This window comes from Aulostomus chinensis, chromosome 14, assembly GCF_037954235.1.
Source record: "Aulostomus chinensis isolate RoL2024-O1b breed Wild chromosome 14, RoL_Achi_v1.0, whole genome shotgun sequence".
NCBI classification, from domain to species: Eukaryota; Metazoa; Chordata; class Actinopteri; order Syngnathiformes; family Aulostomidae; genus Aulostomus; species Aulostomus chinensis.
In genome coordinates, this window is record NC_141333.1 from 11,756,953 (window position 1) to 11,784,615 (window position 27,663).

General features: G+C 40.9%; 2 protein-coding genes across 2 annotated transcripts in view; one reads left to right on the forward strand and one right to left on the reverse strand.

Annotated features, from left to right (window-relative positions):
* The window catches only part of ankrd13c (ankyrin repeat domain 13C), a 27,155-nt gene extending 11,486 nt beyond the window's left edge, over positions 1–15,669 (reverse strand). The window contains exons 1-4 of the mRNA XM_086223258.1: positions 14,999–15,669; positions 12,971–13,012; positions 6,430–6,534; positions 885–970 (exon numbers count right to left, since the gene is read on the reverse strand). Coding sequence (XP_086079384.1) covers positions 885–970; positions 6,430–6,534; positions 12,971–13,012; positions 14,999–15,377 — 612 coding nt within the window. The 5' untranslated portion in view covers positions 15,378–15,669. The remainder of the gene's footprint in view (positions 1–884; positions 971–6,429; positions 6,535–12,970; positions 13,013–14,998) is intronic.
* Positions 15,670–17,026: 1,357 nt separating this feature from the next.
* On the forward strand, positions 17,027–27,386 carry cth (cystathionase (cystathionine gamma-lyase)). The gene is made up of 12 exons (XM_086224643.1): positions 17,027–17,309; positions 19,509–19,590; positions 19,720–19,815; positions 19,937–20,046; positions 20,250–20,384; positions 20,504–20,561; positions 21,011–21,088; positions 21,509–21,661; positions 22,357–22,478; positions 23,031–23,083; positions 23,643–23,781; positions 26,618–27,386. The coding sequence occupies exons 1-12, from the start codon at positions 17,124–17,126 to the stop codon at positions 26,630–26,632; spliced, it is 1,227 nt and encodes a 408-aa protein (XP_086080769.1). The 5' UTR covers positions 17,027–17,123; the 3' UTR covers positions 26,633–27,386.
* The last annotated feature ends 277 nt before the right edge of the window (positions 27,387–27,663 follow it).

Below are 27,663 nucleotides of genomic sequence, written 5' to 3' on the forward strand. Positions count from 1 at the left end.
ATCTAAGTCATCACACACTAACCACCTCTGTGGTACAAGGCTAAAATGTACTGAACTCATCCTCACCGCTGGTGGTCTCAATCCATCCTTCTGTAATGACATCCTGATAGCAGGGGATCATTAGTCCTCTGAGCTTTATAATCTCTGGGAGATGATGACGCAGAAAAATAATCTGATACTCACAGCCTCATCAAACATGGTTGACTGTTCAGCAATTTGCATTCAAATCTGAAGCCTGAGGACAGGCCAATGCCACATGACCTTTTGAAACCTACTTTAGAAGTGTTTTGGAGAGGTTGCCTCTTTCGGTCTTTGCCCATCTGCTCCCTGACTCTCCTGGGTGTTTCTGCACAGCTGACCTGGAAGCTCAGGAACAGTTTGGCCTCTATAACGTCATAATATGAAGCTACAATTTATCATGAAGTATCCTCGTGTGAGTGCACTTAAAACTTGATGCTAGCCCTGTGCTTAAGGAAGTAGTAATATTACAGCCTATGCAGCAGACAGTCATAGTAAAGTAAGAAAGTCGGTTGTGTCTCTCATCACATGACCGTCAGTACGCATTTGTGTGTCTCAATACATGTGATGGCAACGCTGTGAGGTTTTTATTTAACATCTAATTCTTCAGGCGGCTGGTGATGTGCGTGTGTCCCTCCTGGTGCTGCTTTGTTTTGATGACAGTAATTTATGAGGAAATGAAGTGCCAATGACATGAATGCTGAGAATCACCTCATTAAAGAAAGAGATGGGACATGGAACAAAGAGGAGAAAAAAATTCAGGGTAAAAGAATAAGATGGGAGCTGATGGAAAAAGATCTGAAGGCCAGAAGAAAGGGACAGCACGATAGAGCTACATGGCAGACAAGTGAGTAAATACAACATACTTCTCTCAGGGCATTCAGCAGCTTTGGCCTTTTATCCTCCACACTCTCCCTGGACTGTTGTTTCAGCTTCCTCAGCAGTGCTGTGACTGAGGAGGAAAAAGAGAGAAAATCATAATAATGAAAAACCCTCCAGATGAAGGACTTCTTTTGAAACACTTGATGTTACTGGAATCACTGCCTCAAAGTTGTTTGCCTCTGTCAACCAGTCAAGTTACACTTTACATCCATGTCTGTCCATATTCCATAAAAACCTGAATGGATTTCCTGAAAAAGGCATGATTTTCTTGTTTTAAATGAAAGTTATGACTATACTGTAGATCTGAGCAATAAATAAATTAATTTGATGAATTAACTCCATCTCTTGTCAAACAGAAGCAAAATATCAACATGGGAACACAGTAATAGTGAGGAGTTTGTATACTAAAAAGAGTTATTTGGAATTAGTTTGCTTCTAGTTGAGTAAATTGCCGTTTGCTATTTATTCCAGCAGCTCAAACAGAAAGCAGGCAGTCAAAGAGTGAGAGTAGCACAAGACAGTGTCAAACCCAATCTGCGGCAAGTAGGAATCCTTTCCCTAAAGTATTTTACATGATAAGGAAGGACCACATTTGGAATACAGTGCAGACGTGGTGGCATGTGATAGTGCCAGATACATGGTGCCCCTCCATACAACTGAATGATTTCTTTTTTTAATCAACTGTAAACTAGAACCAGCCCTTCTATACTGACACGTAGGATTCCAGTGAAATAAGTGTGCATATAGTCTTCATTTACAGTATTAAATGTACATTATAGTTAATCAATACATAAAAACTGAACTGAGCTGGAATGTGAGAGTCAGATCCTTCAGTACGCAACAGGCTGACAGTTTCAAAGTGCTGCCCAGGTTTGCGCCACCGATTCATCATAAGAGTTACAGAATCCAAAAAAAAAAGTGATTTGCAGAACATGATGATGTCACATATAATGTCACACTGAAGTTTTTCCTTTTGGACTGCTTTTATCCGAGTAGATAATTGTGTGAAACGGTGTCATCATTGGCATATGAATGACTGACTTATGGGGAATAAGTTTTGTGAAGTCACACTGGCCATCACCTTCGACGACACAACCCTGGAATGGGATGAACACGCTCAGTACCATGGTAAAATGGTAAATGGACTCAATTTATATAACGCCTTTTACCTTAGCCACACTCAAAGCACTTTACAATGTCGTCTCATTCACCCATTCACACACTGATTGTGAAGGCTGCCATGCAAAGTGCCAACCTACTCATCAGGAGCAATTATGGGCTCAGTATCTTGCTCAAGGACACTTTAACACGGTCACCAGGAGCGAGGATCGAACCAGGGACCCTTTGGTTGCTAGACAGCCACTCTGCCTTTGAGCCATGCCGCCCATAAATATAGAGTACCACAGCACAGTGGAGCATTAACAGCTTAAGGGTCAGATATTTCCTCACATTCACCTGACCAACAGAGAGACATAGTTGCTTCATGGCTGCCGGGTGAGTAAACAACCAACTAAAACAACCAACTCCAAAGGTGGTTAAAGGTGATGCTGTATTTGTGCTATGCTATGTTGCCAGATTATCATTAAATTTTATTTTGCTGACTTAGTAAAATTTTTTTTTTAATATATATAAATATATATAACCTGAGTCATTAAAGAACAAACACAGTTGACAGTGTTTGTTTAAAGACATGCCAACTTCCTGTTGCCACACCCAGCAGCATGAGGACAAGACTAATCCCAGCACACCACCTGCAGGGATCAAATGTTTGAGGAAGTTGAAAGGGGAACAAGCCATAGAAGTGCAGAGCTGCCTGCTAACAAGCTATGCCTTTAACCTACCTAATTACCTGGAGGTTTGTGTGTGTGTGTGTGTGTGGGGGGGGGGGGGGGCAGTCAGATTAACAAGCAGACACAGCTCTTTAAACATTTTATGCTAAAACAGTTTTCATCTCGCCAGCCCTGACTGAGCTATTGCAGTTGAACGTGTGTGCGTGTGTGTGTGTGTGTGTGTGTGTGTGCGTGTGTGTGTGTGTGTGTGTGCGCGCTCATTAACAAAGCTGTGGTATTTTGGTGACAACATGACTGGGCCGCTCATAAACAGATGGAAACTAATAAAAAGAGTTGGCTTGTAACAACCAGCAGCGCCCTGTGATTCAAGGAGCAGCAGATAATCGGAATTAAACAGTGGGCATATGGTGGAATCATTAGCCTAACTAGCTCCCATGTCCCCCTTTGTCAACATACGCAAACATGCTCACATTGTCTGTTGCCCACCAGGTGGCACAGAATGAGTTAAAGGCCTCTGTAGAAAAACTAGGCCAAATGAGAGCAAAGATGAAACACATATGCGCACACACACACCCACACACATACATGCATGCATAACGGCACACGTGCCAATTGACACAGACACAACAACGGGATGAGGGTGTTTTTCTGTGGCCCGGCTGCCTAATGACTGTGGACAAGCTCTGGATGGAGCTCGTCCTGATCCTCACTGCCTCTCTGCGGGACGAGGGAAGAAGTACAATCTGGCCATCTGCCCGCAGACCACCCAGCCAATACAGACGGAGAAACCAATACAGACAGCTACGACATTAACTCACACTCACTCTCTCGCACTAATTCACCCAGATACTGATTAGGGCACTTTCCCAGCATCAATTAGGTGAGCAATGAACAGTTTCACCTCCAGACACCAGAATGAAAAGAGACAGAATTTGGACAATGTTGTGTGAGCTTTACATCATCACACCGTGCAACTACTGGCAAACCAAACAGTTGTGTGGAATTTTACTAGGATCAACAGCCACATTAAGACACTGTATGCAGTATTATTAAAAATACCTTGACTAGCATCATAAGCTGTATTCTTATTGCCTCTATAAAGTGAAGAAACAAGTATTTAGTACAGCCTCAGTGTGGAGGGCCCAGCCTGTACATACACTTCAGCCTCCAAAAGGTGTTGGAGCCCACCAAGTCCTCATAGGAGACCTTACAAAGAGCCCAATCTTGACCTGATCTATATGAAAAGTGCTTCTTCAAGGAGCGGTGCCTATAACTGAATTGAATTGACACCATTTTAAAATACATAAAAGTTATATAATTCTCACTTTGATATAAAATTCGTCTCTTTTTTTTTAAATAGAGACACCAAAATATTAGAAATCCTCCACATGTTGGCTGTTTATTGATCAAATACATCTGTTGTAAAAGTAAACAGGGGAGGGGAGTTTCCTCTGAATCACTTTCTAATGATATCCTGATGCACTTCTAGAAAAAAAACAAACAAGACAATATAATTTAAAAGATCATATCACTGCCGTCTTTCCTTCCGGTCACTGAGGAGGACGGAGGAGACACTTCCTATCAACTACAGTCCAAACACTGCGGTCAACTGAAGTATTGTTATCTTCTAAAAATAATGGTGGTCACATCTCAACCAGTCATTTAATAGCTTCACTTGATCTTGGTCTATTAAGTGTGGAAAGGCGACAAACAGTGACACTAGCTGTGACTTTGTACCACCATTTGATAACTTTTAACAAGCTTAACTTCAGACGAACCAAACTTTTTAGCGCAACAGCCAGCCTCAGGTTGAGTCCTTTAACAGCCAGCTACTGCGGCCATTACTGTCTCGGCCACCCACGAAGAAGAGCGGCTCCTTTGAAAAATAAACATCAACACACTGCGGTTAAACAAGCTCCTGAGGCTGAGAACACACTGGTGTGAGAAGATGGCAACTCAAGACGGAAATAGCTCTCCCTGAGCAAAACACATGACAAAATCTATTTATGACAGTTTGCCTGGGTGTTCAGTTGGAAAAACTGGAAGAAAAAACAACAACAACAACAACAACAACAACAAAAACTCAGGTGACAAATGCATCAAATCAGAACAAACGTGGGTTGACATCAATGCAAAGTCATCAAAAACACTGGCTAAAAATAACCACTGAGTTTAGTCCAACAATACCAACTGTTAAAACCGAGTCCTCTACAACAAGATCACTGTTCCTAACACTTTGCAGGCCAGAGTATTTGCCTGAAAAATGAAGAAATGCAGTTCCCTAAGACTCCTGATGAATGCTAACTCAGCTGCTACTGAATAACCGCATGATATGAACTACTATCCTTCACATTTACTCCACTGAATAGACTAAAAACTCAGTTTCCATTTGCACCTCTCCTCCTGTAGCAGGCGGGTAATAATCTAAATATAGAGGAGGAGTGTGATTGTGACACAGTGTGCAGACGCAGCCATTTTTGAGGGCAAAAGCTGTCAGTGAGCTGTCACAACACAGGCCCTGTCTTTAGAGAGCTCCGTGAGGAAGGAGGCTTTAATAACAGCAGTCCTTCTTAGCGGAGGGGTTTTATCTTGAGTGGAGCCTAAGATTTGCTCCTCCTGTTACATCCTAATACCATACCTATCACCTGAATCGGCAGCCTGACCTACTGTACTTGTCTGATCTCTTAAATCAGCAGACAGACAGACATGGGCAACTCGGCGCCAGCCTGCCAACTCCTCCGCCAGCCCAGATCCAAGAGCCACAAGTATTTGTTCTGAGTAGTTGGTTCTTTCCCACAATAACGTTCCACTGAAACCCTTGAATCTCTCTTGGTTTGGCTCCTCACCTGCTGTAAATATGGTGAAAGCTAGGAAGCAAAATAATCTGATTCTCTTTTGTATTTTTCCCTTAAATTCCATAGTTTCTTTTTAACTTTTCTGAAATATGTGGGGTGTTTTTTCCAGTCAGAACTGCAGGGTGATTGGTGCATGACAGAAATTTCAACAGCTCAAAGGAAATATTCAGAATTTTGACTTTTTAGAGTGAATGAAATGAATCAGTAAATATAGCTGAACTGTCTGGTCAAGTACATCTGGCAGCAGCCAACGTATAATCCAAGCCACCTTGATTGGATTGGTTTAACTAGGTTGGAAAGAGCCATTGTTTGTGTTCTAATTTATCTGTATCTATGTAAAAAATTGCTGAACATCCTCCTGGATACAAATCTGAATGAATTCAATGAACAATCAGTGCTTTAACCAAATGTTGACTCTTCAAAATTGTTAGCTCAGAATGATACCGTTCCACAAACATGGCTGGATTCACTCATATGTAGAATTGTAAGGGGGATGCTATTCCTAAAGATAAGATATGCATATCTCAGAGACAGACTTTTGGGGGGGGGGGGGGGGCAAGACAAGGACTTGAGCATAACCAGCCTATGAGGAGTGAGAAAAACATGTAATGAATTGCCTTTCATTGTGGCACAAAAGCCAGAGAGCCTTAGGAATGTCCTGACTCTCTGAGGGACAAAGGAGGCAGGCCAGTGTCGCGGCCTCGCTGGGAGGCAGCAGCCTGGAAGAATGCGCAGAGGCATTTGTTGATTTGCATCTGTGGATCACAACGTTTTACACAGGAAAAGCCCAAAAGTGAAACCTTATTAACATAAATATGCTGGCTCCACACCTTGACCTGCACTGATGTATTACAGCGCGGCGTCAGCCAGTCCCAGATACTTACTCATCTGTCGGTCTCCATAACTAATAGCTTCTGCAAGTGGGCTCCATCCCTGAGCATTCTTCACCTTCACTGGTGCATTGTGGGCCAGCAGCAAATGGGCACACTCTGTGATGGGGACAAACAGACACATTAGTTTGAGAGGATAACTTTGTCTATATGGCACTTTTACGAGCTGTAACAACTTAGATCGAAGAGATTATAAAATGTACAAGTTTTTAAACATGGCTGCTGTGTTAAAAAAAAAAAGGTATACGAGGTACAATTGACTCGAGCAAGAAGAAAAGGAGCAATTATACAGAACAATAAATGTATAATGGAGCAGAAAAAGACAATCAGTGATCAAAGATGTTTCAGAGATGACTCTCTAAGGTTTAGGGAAATAATTCAACAGAATAAAAAAAAATAAAGAGAAAGGCACAGATGGAAGAGAAATGGAGCAAAATGACCTTTATCAAAGGCCACGCAAGGCAGGTTTATTTATACCACACCATTCAGACACGAAGGCCATTCACAGTGCTGCACAGGGCAGAGAAATACCATTAAAACAAGAGGTCACTGAAAGAATACTTCACCCATAAAGTCTATTTTGAATCAGCTCCCAAACATTTTTTTTTCACTGCTGCGTCACTTCTATGTGACTCTGGGATGCAGAGAGAGATAGGCATGTAGATTTAGCTTGAAGCTAAATGCTTCATGCAAATGCAAACAACAGCAAAACTGTCTAAAAATGTCCATTTACAAACTTTCAAGCACAGCATCTGATATCAATCCAAAATCACTTTGATTTGAGCTAAAAATAAACAAGGGACAATAAAATGTGCTTTTGTGTGTGTGAGAAGTTTCATTTTAAAGGTGATTTTAATGAGATGTACATTATAAAAGAACCAACCTACTTAAGTGATTGAAAAACGAACTGTAGACAAATGTGTCGACAGGGTTAGCAGAGCTCCGGTGTTGAGGAAGCTTGTCCCACAGGTGGGGAGCACAATAACTAAAATATAATATAAATGATAAAGGAGAAAAAAAACACACCTGGGGAGGTAAGAAAGTGTCACAAATCTCCAATAACAACTGCACTTTAATCACAAAATGAGTCAGACAGAAGAAAATGATGATGCCTCAAACATTCACAAGCCGCAACAGGAAACTAACCACCCAAGAACCACAAGTAAATCCGTTTATTTACAAAACCCTCGGGGCCTGTTAAGTTGATACTTAAGATCCCACATTTCCATTCAGCTTCTTCCTGTCAGCGCCCCTGATGGTGCTTTGTTGACATAATCATTTAATTCCCACCCAGAGCTATCGTCAAGTAACCCAAGAAATTTCCATTCCGCAATCTCTCTTTCCATATCCAAAACAGTCTTCTGGAGGGAATCCAATTAAAAAGGGTTCTAACTACCTTATCTATTCTTCTTCTATGTTGCTTTAATTGCTGCAATACCACTGCATGCTGCATTTTTCTGAACTTCAAACTAGTTTTCCACAGCATCAAACCAGTGATTTAAATATAATCCTCATTTTATGAAGGAACAGCTTGTGTGTAATACTGATACACTAACCTTGCAATACAATATGATACACATTAGTCTCCTGATACGATATATATCACGATATTCAGCTCACGACACAATTCGATACACTTATGTTTTTTTATAAAAGATTTTAAAGGGACAAAGTGATTTTGGTAACATCTTGTGACCTGGACTGAATTAATTGAACTGCAAGCATCAATTACACAATATATGGCTCAGACTGGCAGCTTGCAAATGCTGGACAAAATGAATCAAAGATGTGGAGAGAAAATTAGTTTCATTTATTGAAAAGGAGTGCAAATTGTAGCTATCAAGCTTTTGAAAAGTAAAGACAACAATGGAGAGTTAAAGTGCAGCAAGTGCCCTTCTTTGGCAGCGTTTTTAGCTTGATACTGAACATAGGTAGGTAGCTACTAGCCAGTCTAGTCACCAGGTTAACTAAAAATAAACCATGGCAGCCAATAATTAAATTCGCCGGTGACTATATCATAGCGGGGCTCCATCGCGTTCACCATGCCCCTAAAGCCGGTGTTTTCCACCAGCGAATAATGTCTCAAATCCTGACAAATAATGGATTCCCTAATTTTATGCGACCGCGGTGAAGAAGATGGGAACTTGTGGCAACAACCGCCGTCGCTGTCGGTTTGTTTCGGGTCGCGCCGCAGCTTCTTTAGCTCGGTCTCAGTTAGCATTTCCTTGTCCGGGTGATGACGTTTTAGGTGGTGGAAGGTTGCTGGTATTTCCAGTGTACTTCACGTTTTTGTGACATAGTTTGCTTTCCTTTTTGTTTTTGAACCCAAAATGCCCCAAAACATCTGCGTTTAAGCATGCAGGCGCTGGATTTATACTTGCCGCCATTCACCTGAATCTCTCAGCTCTAACGGATGAGAAAGGCGTCGACGTCTGGGTAACTAGAAATGCTCTACAGCGTCACCAGCGGCTGGCAGACCGAATTGTTCTTCCTACAAAGTGCGGGACACGGGAGATTTGAATGGGGCTTAATGTATCGATACTCTCATATATATTGCAGAATCGATAAAATTGCTCAGCCCTAGTGTGTGGGACTCTGATGACAGCTGACCCACTAACCAAAGAGCCATATGGGACCTACAGTTATACAAGACTCAGCATTCTACTTCTACTGGTTTTATGTCTGCACAGCCATAAAACCAGGAGGGGCTACCAGGGGTGGAATGTCCATCTTCAACCCCCCCCCCCCCCCCCCCCCCACACACACACACCCCTAATATTAACCCTCAGAGCTACACTTGTAATCCAATAATGGGACACCAGCCAAAATCTTCATCCCCTTTCTGTGCTACGATCAGCAGTAAATGCAGAACAAAATCCCTCCACTCCCTGGGCAGCCTGTCAACAAACTACACAACCAGCCAAAACTGAAGCCTGTTGTCCCGGCTCAGCTGTGAGTTTAGTCATGACATCATTCAATATCACATTGGTATCTGTACGCCTCTCAAAACAGCACTGGAGCAAAATGCAAAGCAGTGGCTAAGCTCAACTGCTGCCTCTTAGTGTATATGTGGTGTGTGTTTGTGTGTGTGTGTGTGTGGGGGGGGGGGGTTCTCTTGGAGCATGGGTTTTATTGCACTTGTTTGACTGGCTTTTTCAATGAGTTATAAGGCTGAGTTAATCCTGTGAGTCGTTTCTTGTCATCGCTCCCCTGTTCAAACTCCAATCTGTAATTAAACCTGCCCCTGAGTGGCGTACTGACAGACAGTAACAAAACCTCTTCAAGAAAAGAGAGAAGCACATGAAAACATTCTGTCATAGTCAAAAAAAAACACCACATCACCCCTCTGATCTACATACTCAGTATGTTTTATTGATGAGAAAGAGGCCGGAGTCTCATGCATTCTTTATGACAGAGACAGATACATAATGAAACTTCATAATTTAACATGTTCAAAACACAACAAACGGCTATCTCAACAATATCTCCTTGATAACTGAGTAACTCACTCATCACAGCGGGTTTTACCTAACGTTTCAGTTCATTTCATTAGATTTTTACGAAGAAGGAAAACATCCCTTGCATCAGCTCATACTAACAAATGACATTTTCATAGCCGCTTCTGCATTTTACAGTTATTTATGGCCACCATTGATCACTGTACCCTTCAATCGCCGCCAATCAACCAACAATTTAATAGAAGATTTGACATGCATATTGAGCCTTGGGTTGTGTATTGAAGGTTCATTTCTTATTGTATAACATCCCTACCCCATGGTACTGCAAAAATAATCAAGTTGCATGAAGTATCAATGTTATTGTGTATTCCTGTCAAAAAGATCCAAGACAAGCTGATGGGAAACCTTTGCCAACATGATGGAAGGAGATGAAGTTCAGCGACAGGTCAGAATACGTTTATTAATCAAATTTCCACCCATTTCCCTTAGACATGATCTGCATACTAAATACTGAATACTGTCCAAAGGCTGACCACAGCAGACGAATTGACTCATATGTCCCAGATTTTATGCATTTAATTCAATAAAGAAGCTGTGCTGGCACCAGATATGAGCGACTGCAGCTGCTGCACAAAGAGCCTTGTGTCAGCAAACAAAACTGCAGACCTCTGTGTAAATGCATTAGTGCGATCTGTGTCTGAGCTCCAGGATGCCACAGCTGATAACAGAGGAGAAAATACTGGCGGCCAAGTGTGAGATCGCTGGATGTGTGACGTAAGCCTCCTATTCCCAGAAGCTTTTCACCTATTTATCAAATCAGATGATTGTGTAACAGTAATGACAACATTTAGCAGACATACATTATATAACTGGAGAAAGAGCAGCCATCTCTCGGTGGCTTTCACTGCAAAAGCTTCCCGTCTGACATTTCAGGTAGAAGCAGGAGATGACAAGAATGTACTGAGATATCTATCTATCTATCTATCTATCTCCCTATCTATAGATAGAAATATATCTATATCTAGATAGATATTTATCTATGGCTATCTAATAATATATAAAATATATATAATAAAATGACATTGAAGAAATGTTTCTCTGTCGATAAAACTTCAGCTCATATAAGTCACTACAGTTAGAATGTGAAGTTAATACACTGTGAATATTTTCTTTTGGGACATAGAATGATTAAACAACTGTGAATCAGTCATTTGAGTCCAACAGAAAATAGATACTTTCATACAGCAGCACTTGGACTTTCTGGTTCTAATGGGTTCAGTGTGCAGTCGTGAAAATATCGATACAGGCGAGGAAGTCGCCCTTTGGGTGTCTGGGCCAAATGAATGTGCAGCAGCTGTACAACAATCAAGTCACATATAAATTGAACCAAAAGGAGTGATGGGGACAGGGTAGGGTGGAGAAATAAAGTGCTAATCTAATGCTAGGCTACGTGCTGCGGCTACAGATGGGCACTTGTAAGGAAGCTCTGGTGGTTGCTAAAACTCCTGCCAGCATCCATCCCTACCTGCTCTGATTCAGGCTGACTGCATCAATACTCTGACTTTTGGCTCACTTCTTCACCATTGATCACAAACTCACTCAGCAACCAATCAAACATCAGCTGAAGCATTGCCGCCACCCCCCACCCCAACATCCCGGTGAGAGTGAGACTCTGATCTTGGGAGAGCTCCTTTTCTCTCTCTCCATTCCTGCTCTTATTTTAGTGGCGACCTGATAACACGCTTGTGTGCTCTTTTCAGGGGAAGAGCGACTCGGCCGGAGTGACACATTAATGCTCGGCTTCTTATCTTGTACCCCCGAATCCACTTTAAAACTAGCTTCAGTGATTGCATCTTCATGGGAACATTGCTGCCGCTGGATCGGATAATGACCTCGAGTGTAAAAAATCCACTGTTCAAAATATCATTGATGCATTATTTGAGAACGCTTTTGATATTGCTTTGACATTTCTTTTTTTACTGCTTTTTTCTTCAAAGTCTTTTCATTACTTCAGTACTTTTTTCCATTTTTCTCCACAGATTACTTTTGACAAACCCAGAATCCTCGGAACTACAGCTAACAGGCTACTGACATGCATCACTGTCAGCCTGGGCGATGAGAAACATGCACAGAAGCATGCAATAAACACAAACAAAGCCTCTTGATCTTTCCAGCCACACCCAGAGACTATGATGTCATTCTACAGTCTTCAGTCTGTCAGGCCTGAGCATGGCTGCAGGACAAGGCAGCAGAGATAGGCACCCTCATTAGTACGATCAATTCCACAGCGTCCCATCATCCACCACTGGCACTCAGCTGTCTGAATGACACTTAGGCCTACACTTTGGTGACAGATATTGAACCCTGCAAAATGTGAAATCAATTCAAACCTGTGCTCCAGTGACAGACACAAAAACAAATGCCAACAGTGAATTGTTCCAGGAGAATACATTTTTCAATAGCATGTTCTGCAGTCGGCTTGTAAAATCAAAGGGCCAGTGAATTAATATTTGATGCACATGCTTTCAGTCCAGCAGTCTAGCTGAAAACTAAATGTAAAAATGTATGCTTGATATCATAACATATTTATCAGGTGCTCTAAACCGAATGGCTCTCTGGGGAGTTACATAAAAACACAAATTGTTGGGACTTTACGATTTTTTTGTAATCTGCTAGGGGAACTTACTGAAATAAAAACATTGTGTGTCTTCTCAAAGAACTACAGAAATAATAAAAACACTACACAGATGAAAGTTGAAAAACTCTTATTTTAATTCTCTTCAACCAGTTTCAAACTTTTACTCCTGGAGTCAATCATGCGACATCAAATTACAACAGACTTTAGCTGCTGAGAGAGCATCCTATTTCCTATCACTGCTCGAATATGTTACAATCATCTACGTGAACACCACCAAAGAACCACCTGTCAGTCACGAGCGCCCCTGACAGTCAAATAAACCAGAACATATGCAAACGCAAACCCAACGCGTGGGATTCATTTAGAGAGCTGACAAGATAGTCAGGCAGAGAGAGACCAAAATAAACCACTTGGATGTGCTCCTTTGTACGCAACTCACCTTTGTGCCCCATCATGACAGCCAGATGCAGCGGTGTGTTTCCTGAAGAAGGGAGAAAAACAAAATTAGTGGCAAGTGTTTGGTAACCATGACATATCATGAGAGCGGAGACAAATTGGAATGCATTGGTAAGTGTATTCCAATTGTCTAACCATGACAAGCAATATAACAGGCTATTAACCTACTGAACTCTCCGAAACAGGATACATTTAACACTAGAGATGCATTCAGGGAAGGTGTGGAGAAGAAGTGCTGGTTCTCTTCTTCAGGATGTGGAATGTGCCTCATAAGCACTGAAGAATCCATCAAGAGGAAACCAAACTGCCCCGTCAGCTCCTTCAAGCTTTTATTTTTACATTTTTATAGTGGGAAAAAGGGACTGGTACCCAGAGTAAAGGGATGATGGAAGTGAGTCACTGGCTGATGCGATGGAAAGCAAAGACAATGTTGAGAACTGGAACCCAGAAGCAAACTGAGATGTAATAAGCTTTGAAGTGTTTGATATGTCAAGTTTTACAAATTTGATCTATATTCTATATGGAAAAGGTAATGGTTTATACATTTTACTTAAATAAGAAAAAAAGGAATTTAACTTGTTATATTTGATAAGATGATGGGTCACTGTATGTTTGTATTTTTATGCACGTTCATGAGAAGTAGAAAAAAGGTTAATATTCAAATAAATATTAAGATTAGCGAGATAGAAAAAAGGTAGATTCCATTCTCCTTTTCAGGCATGTAAACTGGTTCGTTTTTCTTTGTTGTTTGTAATGTTTCTTTGTTGTTTCTTCTTCTTAACATGGTCAGAATAAACTTTTCAATTGATAAAACAAGAAGTTACTGAATCATCACTTGGAGTAGCTTTCCTTGACGATTTATCACCTCCCATAAGTGGATTTAAACCATCTCTGAAGTTCCAACAGGACAGCCAATTCAACTAAATAATATTTAATTTACTCTAGGCTTTGAAAAATGACGTGAATAAATTACCGGCAACATAAGGGTCCAGTTACCCAGGGGCAGGCAACAGTGCGGTAATGTTTTGAAAATTGAACAAAGAGCATCTATGGGTTTTGAACTTGTGGTAAAAACAAAAACGACAGACAGTTTCAATTTATCAAACAAAAAGATGAATTCATAATAATATTCATCTACAGAGTTAGCCCTCCAACGTTGCATAACTACACAAACCAACAGGATTTGGATGAACTGACCTTTCAATACACACATTGGTGCTTTTAAAACAACCAGTAGTTCTACATCGTCTCCTTACGTGGCGACGGGGGAGTCAGAGAGAAGAATTCACCTGTAAATCCTTGTTGTCATCCGATCAGAATGTAAACACAGTCTGACAGATGTGAACTGACATTGTTGACTGTCGGGCTGCAGCATGTACCCAGTGGAAGCAAAGCTAACACAGTAGGAGCACTGAGCCATACCAAAGTTGGTCAAGGTTGATAAAACCTTTGAAAAATATGGGTTCACGTTTCAACGCTCCAGAAAGAAATGTCCTCTCTGAGCCGTCTTTGTTACTCACCTTGTCTGAGCTTTGATTTGAACACGCACCACATTCCAGCACTAACACTGAGCACCAGTACAGGCTGTCTTTTGTTTCAACACTTGAAACCGGAAAATAATCTTGTTGTTTTGTCAGTATGGGAGTGTTTCTTTGGAAGTGTTGGTGTTATCAGAGAAGACTTTGCCTTACAGTGTAAATGTTATTTATGTGGGTCTCCCCAGGCTTTCTAATGGCTCCATAACCCATCAAATAGTGACCAGTTTATCATGCTGGTTAATAAGCAAAGCCAAGGGAAAAGGAGCTGAGGCTTTTAATTACCACACCTATATGTTACGAAGAAACTGAGGTGCTACTCGTTTTGAGATCCAGATAACCAAGTTGGACCAGTGCAGGCCTTGGTTATGAGAGATTGGTGGCCCATTGGCTTCTGGACCTTGAAGGTGGTGCACCCTTATGGCCTCTGGGCCCCTCCCTTCTGGGCTAAAGAGATATACAGCAGGTATACTCACCATGGATGTCTTTCTGTGCGATATTCTGAGTCCGGATGAGCGAAGACAGGCGTCGCACATCTCCTTTAAACACACACTCATGCACCGGGAAGTCTGGTCCGGTTCGGATGATTGGGTTTTTGTTGTTATCATCGATGACATCCGATGTTGACAGAGTGTTAGTGTTAGCATTAATCTGCGACTGTTGTTGCTGCTGCTGCTGTGTAGACGCCGACTTGATTAACTTGTGGTTGCTAAAGATTTTACTCGCTCTGCTCTTGTTGTTCGTCTTGGAAGAGGCGAAAGTCCCGGTCGCAGCCTCTTCGTCCGGTTCCAGTAAATCCTCTTCCTTGCTCGGCCTGTGGTCCTTTAGCAGAGAGCGGATCTTCTCTCCGGTCATTTTCTACACAGTTGACGTTGACAGAACAGAGGGTGTCGTCGCTGACGATGACCCTCCGGGCGAACTGATGCGATTCGCCAGTTGGAAGTCTTCACGCGATCACTGTCAACTGTACAACATCAAAACACTTAATTCTCAACCGGGCTGACAAACACGAAACTTCGCTCGAAAACGAACAACTACAAGCTAATATTCAGTCACTTACTACAACCGAAAACTATTCCTATCCCTCCTGTCGCCTAAAAGTGTCGCTGCTTACAGCATAACATGAACTGCTCTCGCTGAGTTGATACGGCTGATGTCTTCCGCCTCTCAGTATCGCGAGAATTCACGTGGGGTTAGTCATGCACACTCAATGGTAATACTCCGCTCAATCCATATTGGTATTTCATTTACAGTTCTTTGCCACATCTCAGGTGTAACTACTGTCTGCGTTTAACCCGTCTTCATTGATTCCACAGTTAAAACAATTATTTATTTTACTGTATGCAATTTATAACAATACAAAACAATACTTCAATATATATGTAATATTAATATTCTTAAACAATACAATTATTCAATAACAATTTAACGCAGGCTGTCAGAAGCGAGGGAAGTTAGCCGTTAGAAATGCTGCATACACATGAATCCTTCGATAATATTGCATACAAATTTGATATATTTTCTCGTAATTTGTGGATTACATTGTTGGGTCACTCCTTTTATTTAAGTGAATACCCCTAATGTTCCTTTAATCACTGACTCTTTATAAATACTCAGTGGATTAGCAATTCGGTTAATAATATAATATTCCTAAAGTACGATGGCATTAACAGTTAAATAGTACATTTTCATCATAATGCGCAAAAGTCCTAGACAATAATCACCATTAATGTGTCTTTTTCCTCCATAAAATCACATTAGTCTCTCTCTCTCTCTCTCTCTCTCTCTCTGTATGTATATATATATATATATATATATATATATATATATATATATATATATATATATATATATTTAATTGTTCAGTGACGCCAGCTGTGAGGCGGTCTACAGGCTGAGGCAGCAGATAGTGAACCACTTTCTCCCCCTATGGAGCACGAATGGAAACACAGCTAAACTTTTTCATGGGTCACGACGAAAAAAATAAAATCCAAATTAAGTCAAGAGTTTACTGGTTACAAACTCCATTGTACGGGTGCATGGAGTTTCATACATATTTTGGGTCTAAGCTTTGACAGTAAAATAATAATAGTAATGATAAGTTATATCATTTCTGTACATAATTTCACAGCAACAAAAAGTGCCATTTGTTGTATATATTTAGTACTTTATGTAGAAGGACGGAAGTTTGAGTTTTGCTCTTCTCTTCCGTCACTCCGTTGGATGTCGACCGTAATGATTGTAAGGCTGTTGTAATTTAAAGTCAGTAAAATAGGATTCATGTTGAATATTTAAAAAAAAAATAGAGTATATTAGAACATGTACGTGGAGAATAAAATAAGTGATTCAAGTAACAGCATAGATTACATCAGCAGAGAAACCTCATACTTACACTCATCAGAAGGACGCAAACACATGTAAGGTCACGTGGCGTGGACACCCCTGTGAAAGAACCAATCAGCGCCGTCCTCTCAGTGTTGATGAGCGCTGATTGGCTGAGGGGGACAAGCGCAGTGGAAGGCTCTATGAAATGGCTCTATACATTAGTGCACACTCATCCTATCCTCCGCTTGTGTGAGACGGGGTTTAGAACTTGAAATCATGGAGGGGGGTAACACTCAAGGCGAGCTGGGCGACTTGTTCGCCGGGTTTCATACCCCCTACAAGTCCTTCGCCACAGACGCCATCCACGTTGGCCAAGAGCCAGAGCAATGGAAGTCCATGGCCGTTGTCCCGCTGATTTCTCTCTCAACTACTTTCAAACAGAACGGACCAGGAAACCACGCCGTAAGTAGCCCAATATCAGGCGAGGGTGAGGGGAGCGTGGATTACACCCGCTTTACCCCTCCCCTCGTCAGCATCACACTCAAGATGATAATCCAGATGCTAGTTTTCTGCATTTTTTTTAAAAGACAGCTGAGTCAATACGTCAGCAAAACACCCAAAGCTATACAATCCGCCACGTACACGTTTATTTGAAAAATGTGTGTAAATGTTGTTTTTCTCGTTTGTTGCAGATTTCAGACCAAGTCACGTGAATCACAGTTGACACTGGTCTTTCTGTTTGTCCGAAACGAGACACACCGGTTTTATTACTAGGATGTCACACCGTCATTATTTGATCTTCTCCAGTTTGGCACTTTACTACACACTGTTTAGACATCTGCAGGTGTGTGTAGGTTATTGTGACGATAACTAACGGGTCAAAGATATTCTAACTATAGAATTTTTTTTTTTTTTAAATCAACGGGAGTGGTGTCTTCCTGGAATGGATGACCCTATAAATGAAGTAAATGAATAGTTCAGTATGAAAATGATTAAGTTCTCAGGCGTTACCCAATAGCAGCGGGTGAACACCCATGGGTGTGTTAATAAACTGACACTTGTTTCAGTACTGTTTTAATTTTTTCCTGCCTGTGTTTTGGCACTTGGACATCTCTTACTTACTGGCAGACACGCTCACACAAAGACAGGAAGTGGGGTTTCAGCGTCAGAAAGTCAGTATGCACTCGCTGCTTTCACAATCAGGGAAACACATGAGAGCAGTCTTGAGTGAGGTCCGGGTTTGTTTTTGTCCTTGAAATGTGTTTTTGAATAGATTCAAACAACAGGTACACAAATATCAAGAGTATTTTTGTTTTGTTTTTTCTAATGAATCAAATTTATTTTAAGAATGGTGGTGGTCTTTTAATCTTTCTTATATTTTTTAAATATATATTTATATATGTTTTGTAGACCCTACCGTATCTGCTGCAACTGTATTCACATGGAGCTCACAAATGCCTGACATTTCACATTAACACCAGGTTGGAATGTATATCCTTATTGTTTCGACGGAAAATATGCAAACATGAACAAACTTGTCTCATGTAAATAATCCGAGCGTATATGGTGTCTCTCGTTCTGCTAAATATTTACAGATGGCCATATTCTCGGGGAGGGAGGAACAAAACTTTGGCTCAAGGCCATTAAAGCTCCTTTTTATGTCTGCAGCCAGTCAGACTTCTTTTTTTTTTATTGTGTTAACACAGCTTGGTTGTTAACTCTAAATAGAACCACTAAGTCCTATTCACTTTTAAAGTGAAAGAATACTTAAGTAAAAAAAAAAAAAAAGGTTTAAATCTTCAAACCAGGGACTCATTTGCTGCGAGTTCCTCGTGATAGTTGAAGAAAGATGTTATTACATTCTTGTAAAAAGCAAAAACACATCTTGCTGCCAAAACTATGTGCAGCAGCAGAAGTCCTTGGTCTGACTGATGATATCAACTCTCGAACTCCTCTTCTACACACACACTCGCACACACACAATTTGATCTTTATTTTGTCCTCCTTACTGAGATCGATTGTTTTTTTGTTTTTTTTAGAAAAGGAATTAGTCGCAATAAGCTGATGGATGTAATGTGAAACACCACGTATGTTTCAGTGTGTTCCGTCAAAGACGTGCATTGTACCTGAAACCGGTTGTGCCAGGTGAAGCAGTTACTGGACAGGCTACACAAAATTTACAACTTGTGTGTGTTAATTATTGGCTGATTGTTAACCTCAAAGCATGGTAGTTACTTGGAAGTGTTAGCATAAAATAATCAAAAAGGCTCTTCTCCAAAATGGTCTTTGCCTTTTAATATAAGTAAGATATAAATTATCAATTTAAATATACAATATATTTAGATATAAAAATCAGACACGACTACTTTCCTGACTAGGTACAGTGAGTTGACGCAGCAGCTCAAAAGTTTGACAAAACAAAGTATTTGCTAATGACAAGAGCTGCTAATCTTACTTGTGGCTTGTGCGCTGTCATTCGTTGTACCAAGCTAACGAGCATTCAGCTAGTCTCTGGCTCTCACCTCCAGAGGGTAGAAAGGTATCTATCCTGGCTCTGGGCAGGATGGTAAATAAGCGCATTTCCCAAAAAAGTTGCCGTCTTCTTTGAGGGGTTTGAATGCAGTTGTAATGGAACTGAGATGTTGTAATGTTTTTATGCAGGGGTTTGAATACAGCCGGAGTGGAAACCCCACAAGAAACTGTCTTGAGAAGGCTGTAGCAGCACTGGATGGAGCAAAATATTGTAAGTATAGCTGCTAGTTCATTCTATTCTGAAGATAATTTTGAAAGTAGGGTCTTTAAAAATGGAGATGTATGCAAACTGCAGGTAAGCTTGTCAATGACTCTACTGTTTTTCCCCTCCTCTCTGCAGCCCTGGCTCTGGCCTCGGGTCTGGCAGCAACAGTAACTATCACTCATATGCTGAAGGCAGGAGATGGAATTGTCTCCATGGATGATGTTTATGGAGGTGAGTGACTCTTAATAACGCCCCGGCATGTATATAAAATGGCTGCGAGAAGAAGTCAAAGTAAACTATTTTGGGGGTTTCTGGAAATGCTGACATTTGTGCTGTGTATATGACCTGCAAGGCACAAACCGCTACTTCCAGAGAGTTGCAGCTGAACTCGGTCTTGATGTGTCGTTCGCTGATTGTACCAAACCACAGAAGCTGAAAGAGGCTCTGAAACCAAATACTAAAGTAAGTCAGAGACGAGTTGCTGTTTTCTGTTTTTCACATATTCAGCCTGGGCTTTTGTCCAACAGCTTGTATTGATTTTTTATCTGGTGTTTTCAACAAGAACCCAAGCGCATGAGCTCTTAGCGCTCATACATGAACTTACTTTTTCGGTTTGTAGCCTGTTCAACATGTCGCTCCATCCATTACTGTCTTTGCATGTATAGCTGGTGTGGATCGAGACCCCCACCAACCCGACTATGAAGGTTGTGGACATCAAGGCCTGTGCTGACTTAATCCATGAACACAACAAAGATATCGTGGTAGCGGTTGACAACACCTTCATGTCGGCTTACTTCCAGGTGACACGTGCGGTTCATTTCAGTCCACTGCTCTTTAATTCTGCCCTGTTATCAGATTTTGAATTGCCCGGAAAAAAGTTATTGATTAACTCATATGTTTATCTTGTGGCAACTCTCAGCGTCCCTTGGCTTTGGGAGCTGATATCTGCATGTACTCAGCCACCAAATACATGAACGGTAAGCGGCACCTCCGATTTGACATTGTGCTCATCACTTGATTGTATTTTCATCTAAATGGTAAGAATGTATTCCGAAGGTTAGAATACCAGTTTGAACAGCACTTGTGGGTGACAACAAACTTGTCTGAACATAAATAAATGATTCTGCCTCACTGCTGTTAATCAAAAGGATGTCTGAGGCAGACCCAACTGTTTTGACACTTAACACTTCAGTGTCTTAGGTCTTGGAGCATGAGAGGGATTCAGCTTTGTAATCACATCTGTACAAAAAAAATTGACAATGCAGAAAACACACATAATCATACAGTGTATGCATTTTTTTTCTCAAAATCTTTATGTTGAATCTTGTCACAAAAATGAAACATTTTAAAACATTTTTTGTTTGTTTGGGGGGTTTTTTTGCTTCTACAACACTAATTTGGATTTGTCTCACCTTGTAATTGACAGGTCACAGTGACGTGGTCATGGGCCTGGTCTCAGTAAACCGTGAAGATCTGTATGAGCGGCTGAAGTTTCTGCAGAATGGTGAGAAGAATAAACAAAATGTCGCGAAGCACGTCGGCAACATTGAAAGTCTTAAGTTCAGCTCCCGGACTGCTGGTTTGACCGAACACGCTTAGCTACAGGAGATGTTCGGAAGTCCAAAAGTTGATATTGATTACACATGAAATTTTTTTTTAAAAGTGTGAAGTCAGTTTGGTTAAACTGGCTGCTCACCAGAAATAAGATCATAAATGTCAGACAACGTCCACCTTTGCCACACTCAGTACTTGGTGAACACATTAATTCAACATGACCTACATTCACTCAAAACCTGCTCCTGAAGCCAAAGTTCTCGACCTATTTAGACCTTTTTTTTTCCAGAATGTTTTTTTTTTGTTGTTTGTCTGATCTGGCTTTTCTGTGATTTCTTTGTTTCTCTCACGTGATTATGCCTTGGGTCAGCACTCGGTGGCGTACCGTCTCCGTTCGACTGCTTCCTGTGCAACCGTGGGCTGAAGACATTACAGCTGCGGATGGAGCGACACTTCAAGAATGCCATGGCCGCTGCCAGGTTCCTTGAGGGGGATAGCAGGGTGGAGAAAGTAATCTATCCAGGTGGATTTCTGGAGAATTGGCAAAACAGTACACACCCCTGTTGTCACTGGGGTTTTGACACCAGTTTTGCACATGGTTATTAGATTTACGAGCTAAACAGTTCTAGACAAGTACCTGTACTTGTGATCTGGTCTGAGAGATGTTGCTGTGCCGGTTCCAACCCTGGGTTACATAAGTCATATATCCTAAGAGAGCATTTGTTGTCACCCTAATATGTTCCCACTTGATCGTGTATAAGAATAAATATACCTTATATCAACATAATTCCACATGAGATAGAATAGTCTTGCCAGATTTTAATCCTGAGCAGGAATTATTGTAGATTTGTAACTTTTTACCAATGAAAAACAAGTGAAGAAAAGTTCAGTTCATTTCAGACTTTGACCTCTCTGTCATCATCTGCTTAAATGTGACGGCTCTCAGGTGTCATTCGCCCATTTACACTCTTTAACCCCTGGCATGCCAGGATGCAACACACATGGTCTGCCAATGAAATCTAAGCTAACCGTGATTGCAGCTTATCTGCAGCTCTTTCATTCACGAAGTGTCAAGAATTCCATAGAAAATTGTGTGTGTGTGTGTGTGTGTGTGTGTGTGTGTAATCTGTATCAAACAAATGTAAATAAATCTTGGTTTGTCAAGAATATGTCCACGTCTTTGCTGACTGTTTCTTTTTTTTTAAACTTCTGTTGTAGGTCTACCCTCTCACCCGCAGTATGATGTGGTGAAGAAACAATGCACCGGATGTCCAGGGATGATCACCTTCTACATTAAGGGGGAACTCAAGCATGCCACCACCTTCCTAAAAAGCCTTAAAGTAATTTGACAGAATTGTTTATTTCATTTAGACAGGCTTTAACTGAAGTGTTCCAAGGGAGAGATTGTGTAGCGAGTAGAAGAGCTGATGTCACATGACTAGATTTATTCATCAGACAGATCCAGGGGTGAAGGTAAAACTTTACTACTGATAAGGTTGGAATGTTGAGACAAATAGGGCCTCCTGGCATAAGTGCTTTAGAGAAGAAGGGAAAAGTAGTGAAAAAGTCAAAACAAAACATTTGTAGTCGGAGAATCACTTTCACATTTGCCGCCATCGCCAGGGTCATCAGTTTTGACCTCTTCCTGGTGAAGGTGTTGTAATAATCCACAGTTACATCGTTAGGGCTGCAGTGAGGCTGAATGCTAGTTTGACTGCCACATCCTACACCTCCATGTTTGTTGTTACCACAACTTGGGCCATTTGTGGTTATTTGTCATCTGTGTGTAACCAGGTTATTTTAATTTCTTCTATTTTGTATGAAGTATCGGTGCACCGTGTTGCACGACACTGTGCTTTGAGTTAATATGCCCTGTTGTCTTCTGAATTCAGATGTTTGCGGTAGCCGAGAGTCTTGGCGGTTATGAAAGTTTAGCAGAACTTCCGTAAGTATCTGTACAAGTTTTTTTTTTTTTATTTAAAAAAAAAAAAAGATATTTGCGCACACTTTATCCTTCACGAGAATTCTGTGTTTCTAAAGGATTAACAGATGGTTGTAAGAATGTAATTAATTGCATTGTATACACCTAATAAACCAGTAGTTAAGAGTTGTAAATGACTTAAACCTACTTTTTCATGCATTAATGCAGGGTCACTATTTGGCAAGAAGAAGGTTTACTCTACGACTTCATTTTTATGCATTAAGGTCGCAAAATGATGATCTATTTGACCTAGATGGATAAAATACCACGGTATTGCATACCTTCATTGATGTAATTAATTTGTAAGTAATTTACAGTTTTTAATTCATGGTTAATCAGGTGTTTATAATGCCGCGTTGTGCAAACTGGGCTGTAATCTCAGCTATATCACCACAAGGGGGAAGCAGAGATCTGTCATTCTAAAAATGTACTTGTAGAATTTCAATCTGCTCTGATTTGGATATATCAGGATATAGTTTCTCTGCATGAGGCTCATCTTTAACCGTCCTCTCTCATAATTCAGGGCAATTATGACCCATGCATCAGTGCCAGAGAACGAAAGGCATGTCCTGGGAATCAGTGACACACTGATCCGGCTCTCTGTGGGACTGGAAGATGAAGAAGATGTCATCCAAGATCTGAAACAAGCGCTAGCCGCTGCTGTAAGTATAAGATAAATAACCAGTAAATCTGACCGATATATCAATCAGCAGAAAAGCAAATAAGATCAGACCAGTTGCCAAGGAAATAAAGCAACAGGGTGATGCACTGCCACCTGTCCTGCTGCACATGATGGTTGATAGCACAGTGGACCTGTCTCCCCTGCAATTTACTTCTGTTTACGTCTGTTCATAAAGAATCAGGCTCTCAGATCAATACTTAACTGATCGATCAGTGTATGTCAGGCTGCAGACTCCGACAGCTACACGCTGTAATTCAGGTTTAACATAGGAGGTAGAGTGATGACTACTTACTGAGATTGCACTGATTGTTGGTTTGTTTTTTGTTGTTGTTGTTTTTCTTTGTAAGAGAAAACCACAGCATGTGCTCCCCAGCGGCCAAACGGTTTCATATTCGTGGTTTTATTTAAATGCACTGAATCTCGTTATCGTTTCATCACCGCTAACCAAAGAGTTCTGCTGTATCTCAGAGATGATAAGCTTCCAATGGGGATGTGTTTTCCAGTGCTGGCCTGAACTTCCATTCTTTGTTTGATTTAAACAACCGCACCATCTGCTTTTGGGATCATGTTAAGACCTGAAAAAGCGAGGGAAAAAAAAAAACCTTTGAATGAAGAAATATTAATCACTTAACTTATTGCAGGTGCAGCCAGAGTACAGAATGAACAAACTAGAATCATTTCTTTCTGTCATAGTCCTTTAATCCACTACAGTTTACTTACTTTACACCCTTAGTTTTTAGAATTTGCTGCGATGGTGCTTCAGATGCCACACTCCCTGGCTAATGATTAAGCCCGGGAATAAAAGGACCCGTGGCTTTGTGTACGTTTTATTTACAAGAGTTTATCTCATCTCTAAAGCTGTGTACAAGGTCGCGTGACTCATGCCCTGCACTTGTGAGTAACGATAAAATGTGTGGGGCAGCTCTTCCAAAACTCAATGTGAAATCTGAAAATCTTGTACCAACACATCAAACTAAGATTTCACTATTTAGTTTTCTTTTATTTCTGAATAAATTGATTACAAATGGTGAATTTTTTTTACACTGAATGATTAAATAATACACAAATAAAATGCTACAAAATCCAACCTGGTATCACTATGGTGTATTTGATAATAAAGATTGTAATTCAAAATGACAAAATAGAAACTCTGAGTCTCTTGTAGCTCATTTGCAGTGTCCTCACAGCCCACCAGGGGGCTACTGATCTTGTTCGGAGAGTCACTGCTCTATGGAAAACAATTTAATGAAAACAATATGTTTTTCAAAAAAAGTGATGATCAATTTCACTCAGTGGAAAACCTTGACCTGTTCACTGCAGAGCTGCTCCAGAGAAATCTGGACTGGTGAAGTGGAAACAGGAGCATTTAGGGCGAGCCAGACAAAGACCAGGTGTTGCGGTGTATCCACCCGGCTTTCACGTGCTGCTCTGACCCACCATGTAATGTGTTTGCTCAGGTGATAGAGATCCCGCCGCAGTCGGGGGGTCGGTGCCTTCCAGTGCTAAACTATCTCTGACAGTGTGCACTGTAATCTCCATCTTTTTTCTGTTCTGTTCTTTACATAAAAGCACTTTTTTTATTCTCTCTCTCTCTCTCTCACACACACACTTTCATAGTCTGAAATCTTGCAGTGTAAAATGCACGCAGGTGATTTATTAGCTGCTTTTATCTGGCTCCTCCAGATACACTCAAGTGTTCTCAGGACCCACTTTCAAGTTGGCTCAGTTAAAGCTTCTGTCACCTCTGTACAGCACTTCTTTGAAGGGCTGGTCTGCATTTTTGTCACGTCCTAGGATGGTGGAATAATCAAAGCGCTTATGTTTTATGGGAATCCTTGTCTATGGTGCAGACACAGAGATTCCAAGGGCCTCTGCTTAGACAAAGCTTGGCTTAAGGCACCCTTACATCACTTGTAGCTACATTTCTGGATCCCTGTACAGCAATATTATTACGTTCTTTGATCCAAGAGTTCAAAAAGTTTCAAATGACTTTAGAGTACATGAGGATATATGAAAACAATCTGTCTGTTCTGAAGTATTTATTTGTTTTTGTTACTTGGCTAACAGTAACATTCTCCCCAAAACAAGTAATCAAATTATATATATTGACTGTTCTACATGCCCTGGGGGGGACCTCATGGTCCACATGTTCTCCATTTGCACTTTGATTTTGCAGTTGATATGACCATATTTGGACAAGAGCTGGACAAGGGCAGATCATAAAAGCTCCATTTAATTTATGCAACTCAAAAATGAAATGCCGGATGTGCCCCAAATTGTAATGGTGTCTCCTTCGGCCTTGGTCTTCGCCCGTCCACCAAGAGTCAGGAAAATTGCTAAAATTTTTGTATAAACTTGGAAACGGACCCTCCTTGGTAGTGAAAATAAAGAAACTGCTAGAATATAATGTGTCATTTAACATCAGGTAGTCCCGTGAACAGTCGGCGGGGTTTTGACTCGTTACAACTTTATTAACCGAGCTCCCGCGTGCTGGTTCTGGATGATTCTCCACCAATTCCCTCGTACTAGATTATCACAGAGAGACAACCCCCCCCCCCCCCAAACACTCCTCAGCATTCAGATCTGGGAAATAGAATGGAGACAAATATCCATGACTGACTGGTGAAGCGTTTAATTGGATGAAACGGCAGGTTAGAAAAGTTTCCAGTCATCATCCTTGAATTTTTCAGTCTCAATCCTGACTGCTGGATATTTTGGGGGGTTTTGCTGTTTAAAAAAAAAAAAATGCTGCGGCATCTTTTCGTCTGCATTGGACCCACTTTTATCAAGTCCTCTTCTCTTTTGTCTTCCAATAGCATCCAAAGGAGTGAAATGTTGACCGGGTGTCCACAAGACTGCATTTGAATCTGTGGAAATCAAAAATGAAGACCAGAGGTACTTCAAAATTTTAAAATCATCACAGATCGACATACTGTACCTCAGATTTTTCACTTTCAGGGAACAACTCGTTCTTGAAGTCAATGTCACAATTTTTACTTGAGAATCTTTTTACTGCATATTTCACTGAAACATCAGTTGTAATCTTTATTTATCTTATCCGGTTGGCTTCATTTTCGTGTTTTGTTTTGTGTTTTGTTTCAATTTGGTTTTGTTAAGCAGGCTTTAATGGAGGGAAAGTGATGTAAAAACAAAAAAAGTCCAGAAAACCAACAATATTCTATCTAGCTTACAGCTCTGTGTAGCAGTCCGCATCCGCACAAATAAAAAGCTGCATAATACCAAGCTGGGTGCATCTTTAACTGTAGTCTTACCATCTTCCTCTGTGTACATGTATCAATGACAATAAACCATCAGATTTGGGAATAACCACGCCCTCAGATTATACCGCCACCTAGTGTCCAAAAAGTTAGAAATCATTCGTGTGAGCATTGGCTGAAAATGTCAGACGAAACGTTCTGTTCAAAAATATGAATATGTGCACTTGGATACAGGATGATGAAAAAAGATGGGGATCTCAGTTTTGTTTGATGTGATATTTTATGTGTGTATAAGGAGAGGAAACTCATCCCTCATGTTTTTGATTCATCAGGATATTTGCGAAGAATAAAAGAGTGCTTGTTACAAGTGTGCTTTCATTATTTTGAGTCCCAGCGATGATGTTTGATTTTTATCATTAACCCTCCGTGTGTTCTTAATGATGCTCGCTCAATTTTTTTTTCATTTTTTTTTTTTTACCCTGACTCACAAATCACCTCGCCGCTCGAGCTCACGCTTCATTTGCAAGAGGCCATTCACGATCAGTGTCATTTATGTAAGCGACAAATCCATTTAAATCGGCTCGCTTTACAAGTGCATACGTCTTCCTATCAACCGCCTTCCCAGCACAAACGCCAGGGGAGTA

Excerpts from the sequence above, each read along its gene's own strand:
- cth (XM_086224643.1), top strand. The coding sequence starts at position 17,124 with ATGGAGGGGGGTAACACTCAAGGCGAGCTGGGCGACTTGTTCGCCGGG. Across the intron at positions 19,816-19,936 it reads CATGGATGATGTTTATGGAG|GCACAAACCGCTACTTCCAG; the intron begins GTGAGTGACTCT and ends ATGACCTGCAAG. Across the intron at positions 21,662-22,356 it reads GGAGAAAGTAATCTATCCAG|GTCTACCCTCTCACCCGCAG; the intron begins GTGGATTTCTGG and ends CTTCTGTTGTAG.